Source organism: Dicentrarchus labrax, unplaced genomic scaffold, assembly GCF_905237075.1.
Source record: "Dicentrarchus labrax unplaced genomic scaffold, dlabrax2021, whole genome shotgun sequence".
Lineage (NCBI taxonomy): Eukaryota > Metazoa > Chordata > Actinopteri > Moronidae > Dicentrarchus > Dicentrarchus labrax.
The window spans coordinates 12,699,342-12,718,351 of record NW_026136707.1 but is presented as its reverse complement, the minus strand read 5'-3'; the positions used below and the strand labels follow the sequence as shown (position 1 = coordinate 12,718,351).

Genomic DNA, 19,010 nt, shown 5'->3' with positions numbered 1-19,010 from the left:
TATCTAGTTTAATTAGATGCTTTGTTAAGTTGTTGTTTAGTCTAATTGTTGAAGGAAATGCTTCTAAACATAAGGAGGGGAAATGTAGGTTGCCTGTTGAATGTAGTCACTCATAAGAGACAGAACAGGTTGCAGTGGCTGCTGCAACACTAATCCGGTATTGATGCGAGATTAAACAGTTCTCCAATAGTGTCCATTGAAGTGCTGCTGCAGGACAGATTCAAGGCAGAAGTGTTGGGGTGAAGTAGCCTGGTCATTGATCTGGTCCAAAAATGCAAGGTAGAAACATAACTTTACAAACTGTAGACTCATTCTGTTGTAAAGTTTTGCTCTCCTGAGCTTTGTCAAGGCCTTTGAGATATTTTAATGAATTGACAAACATCAGAGGATCTAATGTTGCCAGTAGAATAAAGTAGCGCCTCCAATTATGTGTGCGCAGGAGTAAGTTTGTGTTTTTTTTTACTGAATTTGCGATGGCAGCTAATGTAGTGCTGATACACCATATACACATTGCGTACTGTAACGCCGCAAGTGCTTCATGGAGGATTTCCCCAGTCGACCGTCAGTGAAGTGCTGATGCAGAAGAGAAAGTGGACTCACATGGCCGTATGGCCATACTGGCTGTACATCACCAGTAAATCCACTGCATGGTTAGACTGTGTTTTTTTTTATTCCGGTTACAGAGATAATCACATCACCACCACAGTAAATCAACAGGCCTGAGCTAAACTCCAGCAACAAGAGTCCCAGTCAACAGTGTCAGTTTGTTTCTGTGTGTGTGTGTGTGTGTGTGTGTGTGTGTGTGTGTGTGTGTGTGTGTGTGTGTGTGGGTGGATGGATGTGTGTGTGTGCATGTATGTGAGTGTCAGCGTGCAAGTGGTTGGCGCTATTAAACATTCACCGGCTCACTCAGCTGCTGCTGTTGCTGCTGCTGCTGCCGTTAGGCTCCCAATCTGGGTCAAGTCTCCCTTCTCTCCTCCCTGAGCTACCTCTATCCCTCCATCCTCTCCTCCTCCTCCTCCTCCTCCTCCTCCTCCTCCTCCTCTCTCTCTCTCTTGCCCACTCACTCTGTCTCCCTCGTTCTACTCAACTCCCTAAGTGCTCGCGCTCTCTGTGTCTTATTTCCTTTTCTCCTCCCACCTTCTCTTTCTTTCTCTTTCCCCCATCTCTTTCTCTCTTTCTCTCTCTTTGTCTCTCTCTCTCTCTCTCTCTCTCTCTCTCTCTCTCTCTCTCTTATCTCTCTCTTTGTGTCTCTCTCTCAGTCTCTCTCGCTGAGTGAGTATTTGCTTAGCTACACAGCTCAGAGGCAGGCCCATGCTCTCATCCAGTGTCCAAGTCAAATAAAGATGCCTATAAATTTTTGAGAGACATGATGAATAATTTCTGTTATTTTCTGTGTGTGTGTGTGTGTGTGTGTGTGTGTATGTGTATGTATTAAAATGACCTCCATGACTCAAGTAAAACCTATAGTGTTAACATTAAGTTGTTGTCATTGGCAGTTTCTTTACTAATGGAGCGTTGTGTTAGTTTAGGAATTAGCTGATTGGTGCTTCATTCACACTATTAGCTCATTCATCAGTTACTTGGCGATCAGCTGACTAGTAACATCCAATCATATTCAAACAGGTGCACATGGCTGCCTGACAGTCCTCACAATCACTCTGCTGCATGCCAACACTGTTTACTGGTACAGCTCCTTCGACCGCCTCAACCTCCTCCTTGTGCTAAGCTTTTGGTATTGTTGACTGCACTAAGATGTGCTGTTCGTGTATCTGTTTGTTAAGGGGGATTAGTTCTCCCAACAGAATCATCCTGCTTGGATTCTTTGAAAGCTCACTAAAAGAGTTGGGAATTTTCTACCAAATCAAACTTCATGGTCGCAGTGTCTCTGACTGTATTAGGTCACACACTGGTTTAACAAGTCTCAGTTGTATGTTGTTGCACTGCAAAATACTATGTAAACTGATGATTTTTAGGAGCTCTGATTTTGGTGTTAATAACGAATCTGATGAAGAAGAAGTTCCAGGTATAATGGTACTTTTGGTGTCGTTGCGTTGGTACTGGAGATTTTGCTATATGAAAAAGAGGAGAAGAAACATGAAGGCGCTCATGATGCTAATGGTGATATTATTAATGTAACCATGAGCAAAAATTTTACAGAAATTTCTCATCAATAGATTGTTGAAAACAAAATATTATCATAATTATTTTAGTCAAACAGAAGCAGCCTTACAAGCTGAATGAGACAAAAGCTGTTTCAATGTGCCATCTGTCTTCAGTGGCTCAGTGTGCACATAATCAACCATAATTCATCTGCTCTGAACATACTGTAGTTTGAATTTAGGGACATCAGAGACTCTATAGATTAGTTTTTTGTTTGTTTGTAGCTTTCTGCAAACTAAATGAAGGAAACTTCACAACCGCCACTAAACAATAAATAAAACATATCAACGTCTCCTGTCACTGTAAGTGCAGGTACCGCTGTTGCTGACACTTCAAATCTGCTGCCTGCAGTGCACCACAGAAGTATCAAATTAGGAGCTACAAATAACACAAGTTATTTTGTGTGAGTGTGTGTGTGTGTGTGTGTGTGTGTGTGTGTGTGTGTGTGTGTGTGTTGGAACCTTTAGTGTATTTTATCTTGTCACTGTGACCAAAATACCACTTTGCACTCAGTAAATAACAAAAATCATTTGATTCACATTGTAGGACAAACAACGTTGTCTTGCTTTTTTGAGTTGGCCCTGCAGCTGGCCCCGAAGCGTATATATCCTCTAGCCGAAACTGTGACTCATTGTCACTGTAGGTGAGCAATATTGCCTTTAGACAAACAATGATGAACACACGTATGCAAACTACATGCAGTTAGGGTATTCTCACCAATGCTCTCAGACACCTCTGTATATCGTGATGGGGCACCTTTCATCTTGTTAGCAGCCATCACTGATATCAGACTGAGGAGAAACCAGTTTAACAGCTCTACTATAAAAGGCCTGTTGCCACACAAGCTACATGTGGCTGCTATTTTTAAGGTGTGACACAGTGCTTACAGCTTTGACATCTTTTTAATGTGTCTTATCCAGAAGAAGGGATTCTTTCGCTGTGAGGTTTCCTTGCAGCATGCTATTTCCTCCTGCAAATATTTTTCTGTAAATGTTTATTTTTCCGCGTGAATATTGCTGTTTTCTGACAAGTATTTCCGGAGTAAATCTACCAGTTAGCTGTCTGGGAAAAAGTAAAATGTTATCTGTTCTCGACTGCGTGCATGGGAAAAAGAGAGTGAAGGAACAAAAGAAAGAGAAGCAGTCCAAGGAATAAATTGCTCTCCAATTGCCATCTTATTATTGTACGGATCAATATCATTTCTTGCAGTACATGCGTATTTGCACATTGCGTATTGAGTAAGCTGTACCAGACAAATGCGTTTAAATTGTTAATTGAGAAGGGGAGCCACTTGTGACACAAAGACTAATGAGAAATCTTAGTGTTTATCTACTAGCTCAACATCATCTCTCTTCATTCCACACCTCCACCTACCAGAGTTGTGAACAGCACTTGTCTTCAGCCTGATGATGTTTCTGATGACAGCTGCCATCTCTACAAATAGCCTGGGATGTGGTGAGAACATTCACAGCCCTGTCCCACAGTACAGTGCTTCGCTCTCAACATCATGCTCGTCTGGAGTGGGAGTTGAAGATGTGGCTGCACCGATGCAGATATTTTACCATTCACTGCTTGGCAGAAGATTAAGAGCGATTCTAGTCTAATATGTACAGTAGATGCACATACTGTTTATCTACACACATGGGATCATACCAAGCTGGTGCAGGATCCCTTTCTTTATTATAGAAGTAGCTCTGAGGATATGGGTGTGTATATCACTTCTAAAACGCCAAGTTTGAAAGTTCGAAAACAAATGCAAAACATAAGCAGTAATGTTTGTTTATTGGAAGTCTTCTAATTTAGTTAAACTAGATAAGGAAGAACAGCTGTGCTGTTTAAGAGTGACAGTATAAGAGCGTAAATAGTAAAGTTGAGAGCCAGACAGTTAATAAGCTGAAACTTACTATAAAGCTCTGTAAAGCTCAGGTGAGCTGAGGGTGATAATGTTCTGTAGGTTCATCGTTTTCACCTTGTCATCTTGTTTTCATATTGTCATGTGATACATTGATCTTCTTTCACTTATTTTATTTTAAATGATACTTAATGTATCACATTCCCTGGAGTTAGTTTGGTCTTCTGTACATACTTATGTTTATAGTATATACTTATATGTTTTGGTACAAGAAAACTGAACACGGTACAGCACTCTAAAAACATTGTGTTTGTTGAAAATGATTACGATGATATGAACTTGTTTCATACCTATCAATTATTGAAAATCACATTTGGTCATCCCTTCTTGCGGGAAAAAATCAACCTTTCTTTTTTAAAGATTGTTATTATAAACATATTAATATAATAATAAATATCTGAAAGCTTGGGCAGGGGGAACCACAGACAAAGTAAACAATTTTGTGCTGTAACCTGAATGTCGTGGGCAGAGTGTAGTTAGTAGGTATGTTTAGATGCTCTTTATTGTGCTTTAGCAGTGCACTTTCCCTGGCGAATGTTTGTTTGCTGGTTCATTCAACAAGCTATGGTACAGCACAAGACTTGTGTTCGTAAGTTAGATAAGAAGGAGAGTTTAGCAGGAAAGCTAATCCGGTTGTTGCTGTGGCTCTTGTGTTGTGTAGCAGGTTGCCGTCCAGCCTTCAGTCGCTGTGACCGTCTCTGCCTCTGACAGGACGTTGACCTTACTGCTTTATGCAAGATTTAATTGGCTGTATCGAAAAAAAGCTTCCATCTTCGTCAACGGATACCAAATGGTACTACATTAAATTAATGTAAAACTAGGGGCAATCCTCATGAAACCCTTTTGGTTTCTGATTTTTTTTTTTTCAAAGGAGAACACAAGTGATTTACAGAGCAGATATCAATGCTGTAGTGGGCCAAAAAAAAATTCAATTTAATTTCTGTTTTAAAGCATTGTCTAAATTGATATGCACTATCCCAGCACAGCATGGCACAACTTAGTTCATAAAGCACATAATGATGCCTGCTTTGACAGATGACATCACAGAGCCCAGAGGAAGCTGGACTGATTACTGCTGTAATATTACTGGGGTTGGTTGGAGGGGGAGTGACGTGAGAGGAGGACACAATGAGAGAAGAGGGAATGGGAAGAAAGACAGAGGATGAGTGATGTGATCATTATAATTTCTGCTTTCTCAAACATTTCCCACAGCTGATTACCAGCAAATCTTAGGTCATCATTATTAGTCATGACATAGTTAAACATCTTGACCCCCTGACACCTGATGTGAAACGCTGGTGTCACTGGGGACAACCAGCTTAGCCTAAATTAACTTGTTGCAGAGTTTTGTGTTTTTTTCTTCTTTCTCGGGAGGATTTACAAAATTGGATCATAAGTGTTCATTAAAGTCTCAATTACATTTCGCTAGAATTCTCTTTACACCTGCATTAGTCAGCAAAACCTCTGAAAAAAGATTTTACTCACAGCAGCCGGCTTACAGTAGTTACATTACTGATCTTTTAACTCCTCACAAGCTCTCCTGCAGTCTGGAGATCATCATCTGGGATATTTGATGCTCAATCTGCAAGAAGATACTGGCTGTCTAGGTTTCCACCAGTCTCAAATAAACTCCCTCAAATTAAATTGCATTGACAATCAGTCAAATGACCTCAGATTTGTCAAATTCTTCACCTTAAAAGAGGTTTAAAGTCAGTAGCTATACTTTTTACTGAGTATAGAGACCTAATTTTGTTATTTATTGTATTTAAGGTCTTTCTTTTGAAGTTTTCTTATGTATTTCTCATCTTCATCATCACAATGCAGAATGTATTATCAACAGGTAGTAGCTAATGATTAAGTAAAATATGCTAATCATGGTATGGTTTAGTTAAGATAGGAGTTCAGTGGTGAGAGGAGGAGAGGTGGAGCAGAGGAGAGACGAGGTCAAAGTGAAAATAAAAAAGCAGGACAGGACGGAGGACAGGTGGGGAGACGGACGTTTCTGTGGGACTATCAAAGCCGATCAAAATTAAAGTCAGCATGATGGTTAAGTAAAGAGGTTAATGTCACAGTTGTGGACAATTAAACCTTAACTGCTGAACTGTTTTCACCAATCAGACATGTTCACTATTGGAAAGTAACCTTTGATTATTTTATTTTATTTTGCAGCCTCAGCAAATCCCTCATTCCATGTAATGAGTAGTACACGCATGCACACACACACACACACACACACACACACACACACACACACACACACACACACACACACACACCTACACCTACACACACACACACACACACACACACACACACACACACACACACAGTGTTAATTTGAGACTTGCCAGGAAGGAAATAGTGTGATTCGCTTGAGTAGGTCCCTGGACATGAATCCAAAGACAGTAGGGAGCATGCAGAGCAATCAAGTGATAAAGCTTATTATCTGAGAGGAGCTATATTCTAAGACTTATTATCTACCAGGAGTTAAATGACTTTCAGGTCCTCAAAGGCCTGATGGCCTGGTTTGACTTGGCAGGAGAGAGAAAGAAGAGGTGGTTGGAGGAAGAGGGGTGGAGGAGAGCGTGCGGGGAGGAAGGAACACGCAAGCAGGTGATGGAGGTGGAGGGAGGACAGGGAAGAGAGAGGAGATGAGAGGAGACAGGAGGGGAGAGGAGAGAAAACCAGATGTGAAGAGAGGGGTAAAAAAGATGAGAGAGAAAACAGAAAGATGAGGAGAAGTTTGAAGACAGGAGGAAGGCAGGAGAAGGTGATTCATAGACGTGGGCAGTCACTTTTCTGTATTTTTGCAACTGCTATGAAACCAATTTTCTGGGGATGTACTGTACTTCATAAAGCTGCAGAGTGCTGCATTGTGTCTTTGTTGAGGCAGTTCAGATAGTTTACTACTATAGATACTGTAGATAGTTTATTGCCTTGGATACCACAAGTGTTGGCATAGCAACAATAGATTTTGACTGCCTGTGCTCACTAGGAGCTAAAAGCAAGGTTGGACTGTTACTTCACTAGAGGATTGGCTACATACCCTCTGCATGTAACAGGTGATCATACGAACTGATTTCAGAATGATCTAATAATCTAATAATAATCTAATAAAAAGGCATTGTCTACTTTTACAGAAAGTTGTCTTAAATTTAATAATTTAATAAAGCTGCAGTGACTCTATCAAAATTGGCATTCACATGAAAAGTTGTTACTCTGATGTGTGGGCCATCTGAAATGATGCCTAACCAGGTCACCTTTGATTCAAAGTCACTGCAAGATGAAGGTTAGTTGGTCAGTTTCCCATGCTAATGTCTGCAATGTCACTGGAAGCCCACATGACTGCAGCTCCATAGCCTCCATAGACCAGAAGAAAACAACAATGTGACCCTCTTCCAGTACACAGAAACATCATCGGGCTCTTGTGTTTTCAGTTCTTTATTGTTGTTATTGAGGTAAAAAAAAAAATTTGAATTTCATTTCAGAAAGTGTTAAATTTCTCTTCTTTGAGTGTATTTCAATTTCCAACTTTCTTTAGCAGTAGTATTGCATTATGTTCCTGCAGTTCTTCACACTTGACAAGTTTTGCACAGCAAGCCCTTAAAAGTTCTGTCTGGTGAAAAAGTTTCAGTAATGAAGAAAAATCTTTTCCAATTCCAATATTTGACTCTGTCCATCACTGTGTGTTCACAGCGCACAATGTGTCTATATAGTAAACTATTTTCTTAGTGTTTGTATTGAGCAGCTGTTGAACCAGCAATAGTGATATTATAAGGCCTACTTGTAACAAATAGCCTATTAAATAAGTCGATTTTCAAACTGGTCTAAAATATAAACTTAAGAGATTTATAGAAAAAGGTGATGTCTCATACTCTCTGAGCACCAATCAGAACAATTTTTGGATGATTGTTGCTAGTCCACTGTTATTTCAATCAGATCAGTTTTAAGTTCACTAAAATAGTACCGTAGGTGATTTTTTAATATACATTGTTTCATAATGGTAGAGCAATCATCACTTCAAAATTGAAACAAAGTTTTCAGGGGCTTTAAGTGATAAACTACTTGACCGCTGTTAACTGTTCAAATATAGAATTAAAAAACTGCTGTATTTATCCATTCCAGGCAGCCCCATTACTGGTAGATAGCTTCCAGCCTAAAGAGTGCTAATGAGCACACTGTGCACCAGTGTTAGCCCAGTCCCTCTTCAAACATACAATATTGACAAATCTAATACAAAGTATGTGCTGCAGAGCTGAGAGTTGAGTGTTCTTCTATGTAAATGAACTCAACGCTCTTCTGACTTCAAGGTAAACTTACTTAATTAGCATGAATTGCTTTAAACGCTACTTGAACTGAGGTGAAAATAAAGGGGTCAAAAGAGTTTAAAAGGAATGAAAAAACCTTTATTACTCACCACTTAAGTGCAGCTACAGCAGCTCCAATACTGCTCCTATTTCTATGCTGTGTATTTATCGAGATTGACTGAATACTTCATTATACCTTAAAACAAGACAAGACACAAAACTACAACAAACTGCCTTGGTTGGTTAAGATTATTCTTTATTATGAAGTGCCACAAAATGCTTTGTGTTCATTGTGCTTACATTGTCTGAATTCTGGCTCAAAAAAAACCCCAGGAGATCCTCTCTCTGCAGCAGAGAGCCAAACCTCCTGAGATAAGGTGTGTCAGATATCGCTATACAGCAGTAAAAATGTCTCAATCCAAAGGATTCTTTACAAACCCTCTTGCAATAAATGATTATTTAGGTTACCATCATTCTTTAACTTGGAAATACAAAAAAGAAGAGAGGTCAAGCTAGTACAAGGTTTTTAATTCTTCTCTACCTGAATTCTAGTTAGTTTCATTGTGCTACTTTCTTTAAAGTGGAGATGACTAGAATGGAAGTGCTTAGAGAGAACAGACCTGGAGCTCACCCAGAGACAGACACACAGACGCACACACTCAGCCTTTCTGCCTCAAAACCACTATACAGACACATAACAACGTTAGCCAAATACCCTTAAGACCTTTAGACTGCAGTGCAAAGTTTGCATTGAGTTTTAATACAGAATGATACAATCTGCAACACGTAAAACAGCAACCAGAGACATCATAGCCATTGATAGTCTCAGTGGTTTGTTCAGCAACTTTTCTAAACATCGCGCTGTGCTCAGTTGCTACGGTAGAAATTGTGTTATTACTGTTTCCTCATTCAGATGGAAATGAGAATTAATACTTCAGAGTCAGTGGTTAAAACATTAGCATATTGTTATTTATGTCTCTGTCAGGGAAAGGTGTCTCTGAGATGTAATACAGGTCCAGTGTGTAACATTTAGAAAGGATCTGTTGGCAGAAATAGAATGTAACATGCATAACTGTGTTTTCATAAGTGTATAATCCCCTGAATATAGGAATTGTTTATGTTTTTATACCTTTTTATATGGGCCTTTTATATCTACAGACACCGCAGGTTGCCTTCCATGGAGCCTTGTTTTCTTTGCATATATGATCTCTTTGCCATACTTGTGCTTTTAGTTCGTATTTATGTGAGTTCCTTGTGTTTTAATGTTTTTACCAACTTCTTATGATTCTTGTGAATATTTTGAACAAGACTTAAAAATCACAGATAAAAAGACAAAGACACAAATTTAAGCCCTAACAAGATGGAGCTCTATGACTAATTGTCAAATACTATTCAAATAATTGCAGCTCAAATCCAGTTCACACAGCAGGGAGTGAGATAAGACCTGCAATTTGGTGACTCACATACTGATTGCTCCACTCACAACAAAACTCCCTCTTTCTTATTGACTTGTGAGATACATTTTTACAAAAAGATCTTTTTTATGGTCTCCTGCAAGGCTTTTGTTACAAAATTTTTCACATCTCTGAGATGTAAATGAATTTAAGTAATGGGTCCATGTATTAATACAGACTCTCCTTTTGTCCCTATAACCCTAAATGATGTTTGATATCAGTCAATCCCATCTAATTGAGTTATCTCATGCCTGAGGAAGCACTGCAATTATCAAAATTTCTTTTGTCAGAGATTCACATCTGAACATTAAATCCATTTCTTTTCAACTGTTGAAAGCTTTACTGTAGACACAGATACTCCCTGTGTCTCCCACAACAGCTCATCAGCAGGCACTGTGTGCTCGCATGTGTGGGCATGCACCCATGCACGTGTGTGTCTATGCAAGGTTACAATGAATACATATGGCGTTTAAACAAGCACTTCAGTTTTTTTTGTGCAGGTCTGTGTGTCCTCAGTCTGTCTCTCAGGAAGCTCCATGAGTCTGTAGAAAAGGTTTCTGAGCTGCAGAGAACTGGGTTCAGCAACACTGGTATTGGCCACCTAGATCAAAGGGTTAAACCGTCTACGGGTTGGGGTTGATTAGAGTAAGCCTGTCTTGTAGGTATATCACTCATAGAGTTAGCCTATGGTCGGCCCAGTAGGGTTAAATGGGGCCTACTGCAGAATAATCAGGACTCGGTCCATCCAGCTAAAGTGCATGCTTTTTCTGTGGTTTAAGAATGCACGCTTTATGGTTTGGAAGTGCACTGGAAGGGTAGTTGAATAATGCATTGAATTTAAAGCTGGCCTTGGTCCAACTTCAACAATGCACCAAACTTTGACTTGGTTTCATATTGGAAGTATACTGAGAATTTCTAAATACCATGTATCCTAAATATCATTTTGTGTCGCTGCACATTTACTTGTAGAGTTCTCCAATCTGATCGCTGTATTAATCTTGTATTGTTTGTTTAAAAGAATACGATTGGTCTGTTATGGTTATTGAAAGGTCTGTTAAAGGCCTGTTGTTACATTATTTGGCGGCATGACACAGGAAAGATGTTTTTAACACATATAAGTGCCATTTTAACATAACAGAACCTTTAATAAACCATTGAGGTCATGAATGGTCAATGATCCAATCTGAGTGAAATATGTGGAGGCCTAATCCAAAAACTAGGCCTCTGTTGGTTATTGTTAGCAGGCTTATTTCATTCTAGAGATAGCCTAGAGCAGGTCTGTCAGGGTTATAGTTATCCTACAATAGGCCTCACACCCAGCAGGCAGCTGATCCCAGCCTCTCTAGCCTACATCCTACATTAGTTCTACTCACTAAGAGGCAGGCAGTGCATAACAAGAGAGGAAAGACAGGACTTTTATTTTTGTTACTCTAACACTACGTTGGCATGTTCCCTGATGTCTGTAATATTAGTATTTTTCTGTTTATGACTATAGGTGAAGTAAAACATACCTGATTTTTAAACTGCTATACAGTAGTAGGTAATACTTCATAATTTCATCATAAAATACCATGCATTAGGTGATTATTGCTTTTAAAGAGTCCTACGGAGGCTCCAAGAGAAAAATATTGCCCTCAGGTTCTATCTATAGGATTTTGGCAGAAATCATAAGCTTTTTATGATGTTGGCATAGATTTCATTTTTTTTTTTTTTGCATGCAAAAACGTTAATAAGAAAAAAGATAAACAACATAATAGGAAAAAATAGTACCAAAAAAAGTGACATATGCTTTGGCCTGTAGTGATAGAAAGAGGTTGGCAAATATCCTACATACATATACAGAAATTAAAGTGCAACAAATAACTTAACGGTATCACTTCATTGTTATCAAATCAAGTATAAACATATAATAAATAAAAAAGGAAAAATGCTCAAATAAATAAGTAAATAAATAAATAGTGTTTTTTACCTCAGTAGTGGAGAGAATATGGTCACTTGGTGCAGCAGAACATTATTATTATTATTATCATTATTATTACTATTATTATTACTATTATTCCCCCAAAAAACAAAATCAGAAGGAAAAACTCTTTCACTGTGTTTCAGTGCAGGGAGGAACCCAGTAGCTATAGGCTTACTATTGTCTTTGTCGTCATCCTCATCACCATCAGTGTCCCAAAATATATGGTGCCATACTGTATCTAGATGCCAGATGGAAGCCATGTTAGTATTATTGTCTCTATCCAGAACAGACAGAGGAAGAGGAGGTGAACAGTTTTTGAGGAAGTGCATGCGTAGATCAGTTAAATCCTTAAGTGGGCAAATCTCAAGGAGGAAAAATTGTGCTATCTTCGTCATCTTCATCATCATGAGTAGGCTCCAAGGGAAAGCAAGGTAAGGGGCAAGTGAGAGAAAGGGAAGGCGGGAAAGCAAGGTCATATTCTGACCAAAAATAGATTGTTTGTGTCTGCAGGTCAGTCTGTAAGGATAATTTATGTCTGCAGTTTTGTCAGTTGTTTTATCTATGCAGGGGGGTCATGCATCTAGGGGACCTAGAGGAGAGAAGGGGCCTTTGAAGCAGGCAGACTCGTAGTGCTTGTTCAGGTAACTCTTGAGCGCGAAGGTCTTGTTGCAGCGTTTGCACTTGAAGTGTTTGAAGGCCGAGTGGGTCTGCATGTGAGCGCGCAGGTTCGAGCGGTCTGCGAAGGCCTTCCCGCAGTGGGCACATCCGAACGGCTTCTCGCCCGTGTGAGAGCGCATGTGGCCCTGTAAAAGCCAGGGTCGACTGAACGCTTTCCCACACACATCACACTTGTGCTTGAGGTCGTGAGTGAGCAGGTGCATGGCCATGGCGGGCATGGACACGTACACCTTCCCGCAGGTCGGACATTTCTTTGCCAGCTTGCTGTCCAGCGAGCGGTGTGTCTGTTTGTGCCGGCTCAGGTTGGAAGACGTGGCGTAGGTTTTGCCGCACTCGTTGCAGGTGTGCCTCTGGATGGTCCTGGGACTGCTGAGAGCTTTCCTCCTCGAGCGGCCATCGGTGATGAAGAAGGCATCGACTGTGTAACCCTCACTCACAGCAGCATCTCCGTTGATGTAACCGTCAGTGATTTCTGAGCCGGGACTGTCAGGGGATTCAGAGTCAGGGGCCCCGTAGTCACTGTGGATGCCATCATAGAGGGGGTCGGGTGAGGGCACCTTGATCCCACTGTCACTCTCACCATCGTACACAACAGGGCTGATGTAGTCGCTGATGTAACCAGCTGATGTGGAAAAGAAAACAGTGTTAGGTTGTAGAACACTCTGGTGGAAGGTGTAATAAATGGGTTTACAATGAAGCCTAGCATGGGAAACGGAGATATACAGATCGTCTCTGATGTAGCCATGACATAACTTATAACAAAATGTGCACAGAGGGGCTCAAGCGCAAAAATGATCCCCCAACACAGCAGAGACCTTTGGTTCATATACCAGTAGGAAAAGGACATTCGCTACTGCACGTCTGTCTAACAGGGAGACAACAGGGAACAAAGTTTGGATTAACGCCATTAGACTGCTGTAGCCAGCTGGACAGGAAGAGCAGAGTGAAATCAGATAGTCCTCTTTTCTCGAGCCTATCTTTCTTCACAGAGACAGTAATGATGGAGATTCAGTATACTGACCAGCATTACACAGTCTGAATTGGTGGAATTAAATAAGTGCTTGCTTGGTGATGTTAACACCCTGAACTGATCTAAAGCTTGCATTATACAGCTGTATGGTGTGTTTTTTCCTGCGTCTGCATACCACTTGAGTGCATTTATTATGAAACAAAACACAGTGAGGATGGGTTGACATAAATATTCCAATGGTCTGGTTCATTCAGTCTTGTTCCTAACATGTTATTGTATGTGTATGTAGAAACACCATTAAGCTGTTCACTAAGTGCTATGGTTGGACACAAATGCTTACATGACAGACGGGATGTGTCGAGAAACCAGATGCATTTTTCCTTTAAACGGAAAGAGCAGTAAACCGAAGATGACAACAAACAGAAGGTTCCAGTAAAATCTGATCCTAGGTCTGTAGTTTTATATGTGATTCCAGTACATTAAACCACAAGATCATCTGTGGTGATATGCAGTATTGTTTTTTCGATAAATGGCACCATGCTGTTTTTAGAAGGCATCTCCTCTCACTCTAAATGAACTGGTAAAAACTTCCACACTAACTGAAGTCCACAGAATACAGTCACAGTCCTCCAGTATGTATCTGCCCTGGAGTAATACTGCAGCAACTATGGCGAAGCCCCATTCCCTGCATTTGCCCTGCATAAGTGGTAAGAGACGATTCTCACCATCAGTAAAGCAGCACCAACTGTAACTACTTTTAACAACTTCTAACATATGTGAGAGTCTTTTATTGTAACACAGAACATCTGTCTCTCTCCTGCACACCTGTGGCCAGTAGTAGAGTGTGAAAAAAGCCTGCAATATTAGTCCAGAGACAATTCAGCAATATAATTCCTCTTAGTTCTCAAAGGTTGCAGTTAAAACACTTCCTCTGTGAAAGATAAATGCACACAGGCTGACCCTGAACTTGAGAAAGCTGATTTAGAGTGTGAAAATGAGCATCAGCACCACGGACAGATCCAGTGCAGTGCAGGTGGCTGGCACAGTGACAGCGAGGCTGCTGTGCAGGCTCAATCAGTGCAGTCAACAGTGTGGGGGGATTGTACAGATCAGGGGGTTGAAGACTTGCACGACAAGCTTTTTAGGCAAAATACAGTGACTGAAACTCATTCTGAAACAGTATAGATATATATGAGCAGGTTGGAGGATGCTACTAATCCCTCTTGTCTTCATATGTCTACATAATTAGCTAAATATAGAAATGCATAATTATGTACCATACAGTAGTGTACATAAATACATAATAACTAGCATAAATATATACAGGCGCACACATTATAAAATACTTTTAGATTTGGTTCACTGATAGTCAGTCTGAACACATGGTTTTTGAGTGTGGATCTACAAGTATGTCATTACACACGTGTTGTTTTCTGCTCATCTGTGTGACAGCGAAGGTTTGGTATGGTGGTCTGAATAAACACAACTGATGGGTTATTAGCTTAAATGCACACTTAACTGTCCCTGAACACAGGCATCCATAAACAAAACCTGTGACATTGCATACAGAATAGTAGCAATATAGGCTCTCTTCTCTTTTTTTCTCTCTATCTTATATACACCTGAAATAAACCCAGTGCCTACTCCTAATTTAACTTGTTAGCAGTTACATCTATATTAAGCCAACCAAATAACAACATACCACAGATACACAGGAAAATAGGCAAGGAAATAATAAAAAGCTATTCTGCAGTATATCAAGACTGATATCGTTTGTTTTTTGGACCTTTTTATGTATGTTTTAGTTAAAGGGAAACTTGTTGCAATCACAGTTCATCATATGCATCATCAAAATATCTGGTGGTACACCGTTGGAAAGAATTTAGTATTTCACTTTTTTTTCCTTTAATAAATTGATGTTATTATTCATCCAGTTTCTCAGAGGATTTTGGAGTAAGGTTCAAAAGCAACAAGCTCTATGTGGCAGCACATACAGTATCTGTCTCCATACGATAACAGCTACTACATATCTGCAACTGCGTCCCATCTGAATACACAAGTCCCATCACACGGCACAAGGCACAGAACACGGGTGGGATATAAATTATTCCAAAAGCAGGGAGTTGTTCCTAGCATGGAGCACTGTTGTGGGTAGAGCATGTGCTATACTGTATGTAGAAGCTGCATTAAGCAGTTATCATCGGATGTTAGAGAGGGAGACAAGAGGTGGCCAGGACAGGCAGCGTTGCACGGTGCTGCTGAGGCGGCAGATCGCATGTCAAGCCGAGCAGGGCTTGTTAACCTCGACATTATAAATACACCACTGACAGCTTTTTGCTTTACGAGTAGAGAAATGCAGGCAAGGCCGCACACAGAATACACATGTTGATGTGCACCATCGTGTCAATGACACTGGGGCGGAAGCGATGCAGTGGCTGAATTTACATGGCAAAGGCATCTCTGGTTGTCCATGTAAAATGTGATGCACACAGTTTCAGGGTGTGAGGAAGTTCACGGCTTTAGAGCAAAATGAATCACACTGTCCACAGGATAATTGCAGTGGAGCCCTGCTTTGTTAGCCCTAAAGAGTAAATCTAAAAATACATTTGAATCCATGTTCAACAGTTATACCAAGACAGCCCAACATATTGAATCCCTTGGGATAGAAATGTTACTTTCTGTTCCCATTAACTTGTATTCAACAGTTCATCTGTGACTCTAGTCAGGAATGTCAGTGTTGATCCAGTTTTCTTGTTGCAGCTGTTGAAGGTACACAAAGAGTAATGCATTTATTTTGTTGTGCAAAAATCTGCCGACACTGCAAAAAGGGGGACTGGTATATACCTGGAGACGGAGCACAGATAAAGATCCCCATAAAGAACATGGATATGAGCCTGCAATGGGGCAAATTCTTTTATGCAATCAAGTCAGGAAAACACAAAGGTTTCTGGTCACAGCATTGTTACATAAAGTATTACTAAACCGCTGCTTATTTGTGCTGTACCTGGAGGCGGTTGGTGGAGAAATTTGGCAGTGGAAGCTTAAATGATATAAACTATTATTAGATATCATGTGTTACTATGTTTTGTCAGATTAATTTCTGTGTAAAACATCTACAGCCAACCTATAGGATACAAGAGGAAGAGCTTTCATGCAACATCTTAAATAGCATCACAGTGAACTTGCAGAAGCAGGTCCTCATGAGGAGAACATTTATACTGAGCCTTTCTTTTTGTTCATTCCACCAAACCAAGAGGAAGTGGACCAGATATTAATAAGCACAGTCCTGTCTTTATCTCTTTTTAACCTTACTTAGCCTGCGTAGGGGGGAAAAGTCCCCACTGACTATGAGCCAAAATCGATTAAACATGGGACGTGCTGGATTTAGTTGATTTCTCAAGTGACCTTTCTGCTCCAGTGGCAACTCAACTCCTACAACCAATCCAAACGCTTAAAATCAAGCCTGTTTAAGCTTCTACACGCCCAGTAAATAAAGCCTTAGACTATGTGGTGTGGTAACACTCACTGAGGAGGGTGTAGTGGTTACTGAGATTGGCAGTTTTACCGTATCCTATCTCATCCTGTTCTCTGAGCTCTTACAGTCCTCTGCAGTGAAGTGTAATTACTTATTTTGCAGAGGACTGCTTAGTGTGGGGCTTTGAAAGCTTTTATTACCCATGAGGACGGTAATAACTAGGTGATAACACTGTGCTGTCTGCTGTTGTGCTGTAATCAGTGACTATAGGCTGCATGTCTGCTTCCAGTACAGTCACATCACCCTACAGGTACCCACCACTCTGGGAGGAGTTTCTAATAGAAAGGCTTACAGAGGATGTTATAAGAACAGGTGATGCCACGGGGAATAAAATGCTTCATGCAAACACCAAACAATAGTCTCTTCAGTCAGGAGTTGCAGGTCTGCACCAAAGTGTCAACCACTGGGGTCGGTGGACAATCTGAGTGAGGGAATCCCTCCAGGACACAACAGGTAAAATCCACCACTTAGTCACATAGATGTAGCCTTATTATGGACCTCGTTAGGCTCCCCTGCCTGTCACCCTCCTCCTCCTCCTCCTTCTCTTCCTCTTGTCAGAGCGACTTGGTTTTTTTTTGAGACACCTGTTAATGCTGCGTGTGTTGGAAGCCTGACCTACCTTTGTCATGAAGCCGCAGGCTGAGGTCTGTCCTGTGCCGGTAGGCGTTCTCCAAATCCGCCCCGGTGGAGAAATCATCCAATTTCACCTTTTTCACCAAGAAAGACCTTGGCATGGTGGTGCGACACCCGACACACACACACACACACACACGCACACACACACACTGTCACAAACACAACGACACACACTCACAAACACAGCCGATCGCCGACGGCCTGGCCAGCGTGCTCGGTGAGTCGCCCGTCACACACCAACAAGATGAAGGCGAAAAACCGGGAGGAAGATTGTCTTCAGGGGGTTTTGGAGGGAAGCGCGAGCTGTGAATTGATCCGGTAAAATAGTTGACCGCTTATTTTATTATTTCTTTTTTTTTCCAGTTTCAGTCTCTCTGGCTTTCTTCTGTCTCCCCGCGTTAGTCCCCCTTGCAACAACAACAAAAAAAAAGGTGAGAAATGCAACTTCAGCACCGGACAGCTCCCTCCTGGGGGGGAGGAGGGGAGGAGGGGAGGGGGGTGCCTCGGGGGTCTCTGCGCTCGCGGGCAGAGAGGCTCGTGAGCAGTTTAAACAAAAAACAACAACAACAACAACAAAAAAAAAACAAAAAACAAAACAAGAGGCGGTGGAAGACACCCTGCAGCGCGCGCGACGGCTCTCAGCCCTCTTTAAAGAAGAGGAAGAGGAGGAAGAGGAGGAGGAAGAGGAGGAGGGAGGGATGCGAAGAAAATAAAACAACGGAGGGACGATTTTTGGAAGCTTTTCAAAAAAGATGTCGGACACCTTGTCCTTCCCTCTCCTGCCGCAGAAGTAGTCCTTAGTTCCCGTTAATGACGACTTACTCAAGTCGGTAGAAGAGCACAGTAAGACTCCCTGCGGCCGAGTGGATCAACAGCATCCCCCCTCTCTCTCTCTCTCTCTCTCTGTGTATCCCTCTCTCTCTCTTCTCTCACTCTCTTCCCCTCGGTCTCTCTCTTTCTGCAGCTTCCGCGAGGTGTTCCCGTGAGTGTGCCGTCTCGCGATCAGCTGTTGGCATTTATACGGCGCGGGGAGAGAGAGAGAGAGAGAGAGAGAGAGAGAGAGAGAGAGAGAGGTGGAGATGGAGGGATGGATAGACACACGGGTAGAGGGAGTGCTTAATTTAATCCATCCCACATCCCCGGGGAGCGGCGACTGGCCCGGATGATTTATTGAAGCTGTTATCACCCCCCCCCCTTTCTCTTTCTCTTTCTGTCTTTCATTCTCCTCCTTCCTCCCTTTCTCTCTTCATTTTTTGAGCGTGTGTGTGTGTGTGTGTGTGTGTTTAGTTTATGTGTGTGTGAGGCGAGTCGCCATGTTTTGGGGAGATAAGAATGGAAATTGTTATGTTTTTTTTTTTTTAAAGCACTCATCGATTTGATTCAGCTGTGTAT

The 19,010-nt window shown here is 41.3% G+C and overlaps 1 protein-coding gene across 1 annotated transcript; it reads right to left on the bottom strand.

Moving 5' to 3' along the window:
- Nucleotides 1-12,159: 12,159 nt before the first annotated feature.
- LOC127367021 (transcriptional repressor scratch 1-like) lies at nt 12,160-18,651 on the bottom strand. The gene is made up of 2 exons (XM_051406533.1): nt 17,602-18,651; nt 12,160-13,099 (listed from the first exon to the last, which is right to left on the bottom strand). Exons 1-2 carry the CDS (start codon nt 17,714-17,716, stop codon nt 12,372-12,374), a joined length of 843 nt encoding a protein of 280 aa, XP_051262493.1. The 5' UTR covers nt 17,717-18,651; the 3' UTR covers nt 12,160-12,371.
- Between the last annotated feature and the right edge of the window lie 359 nt (nt 18,652-19,010).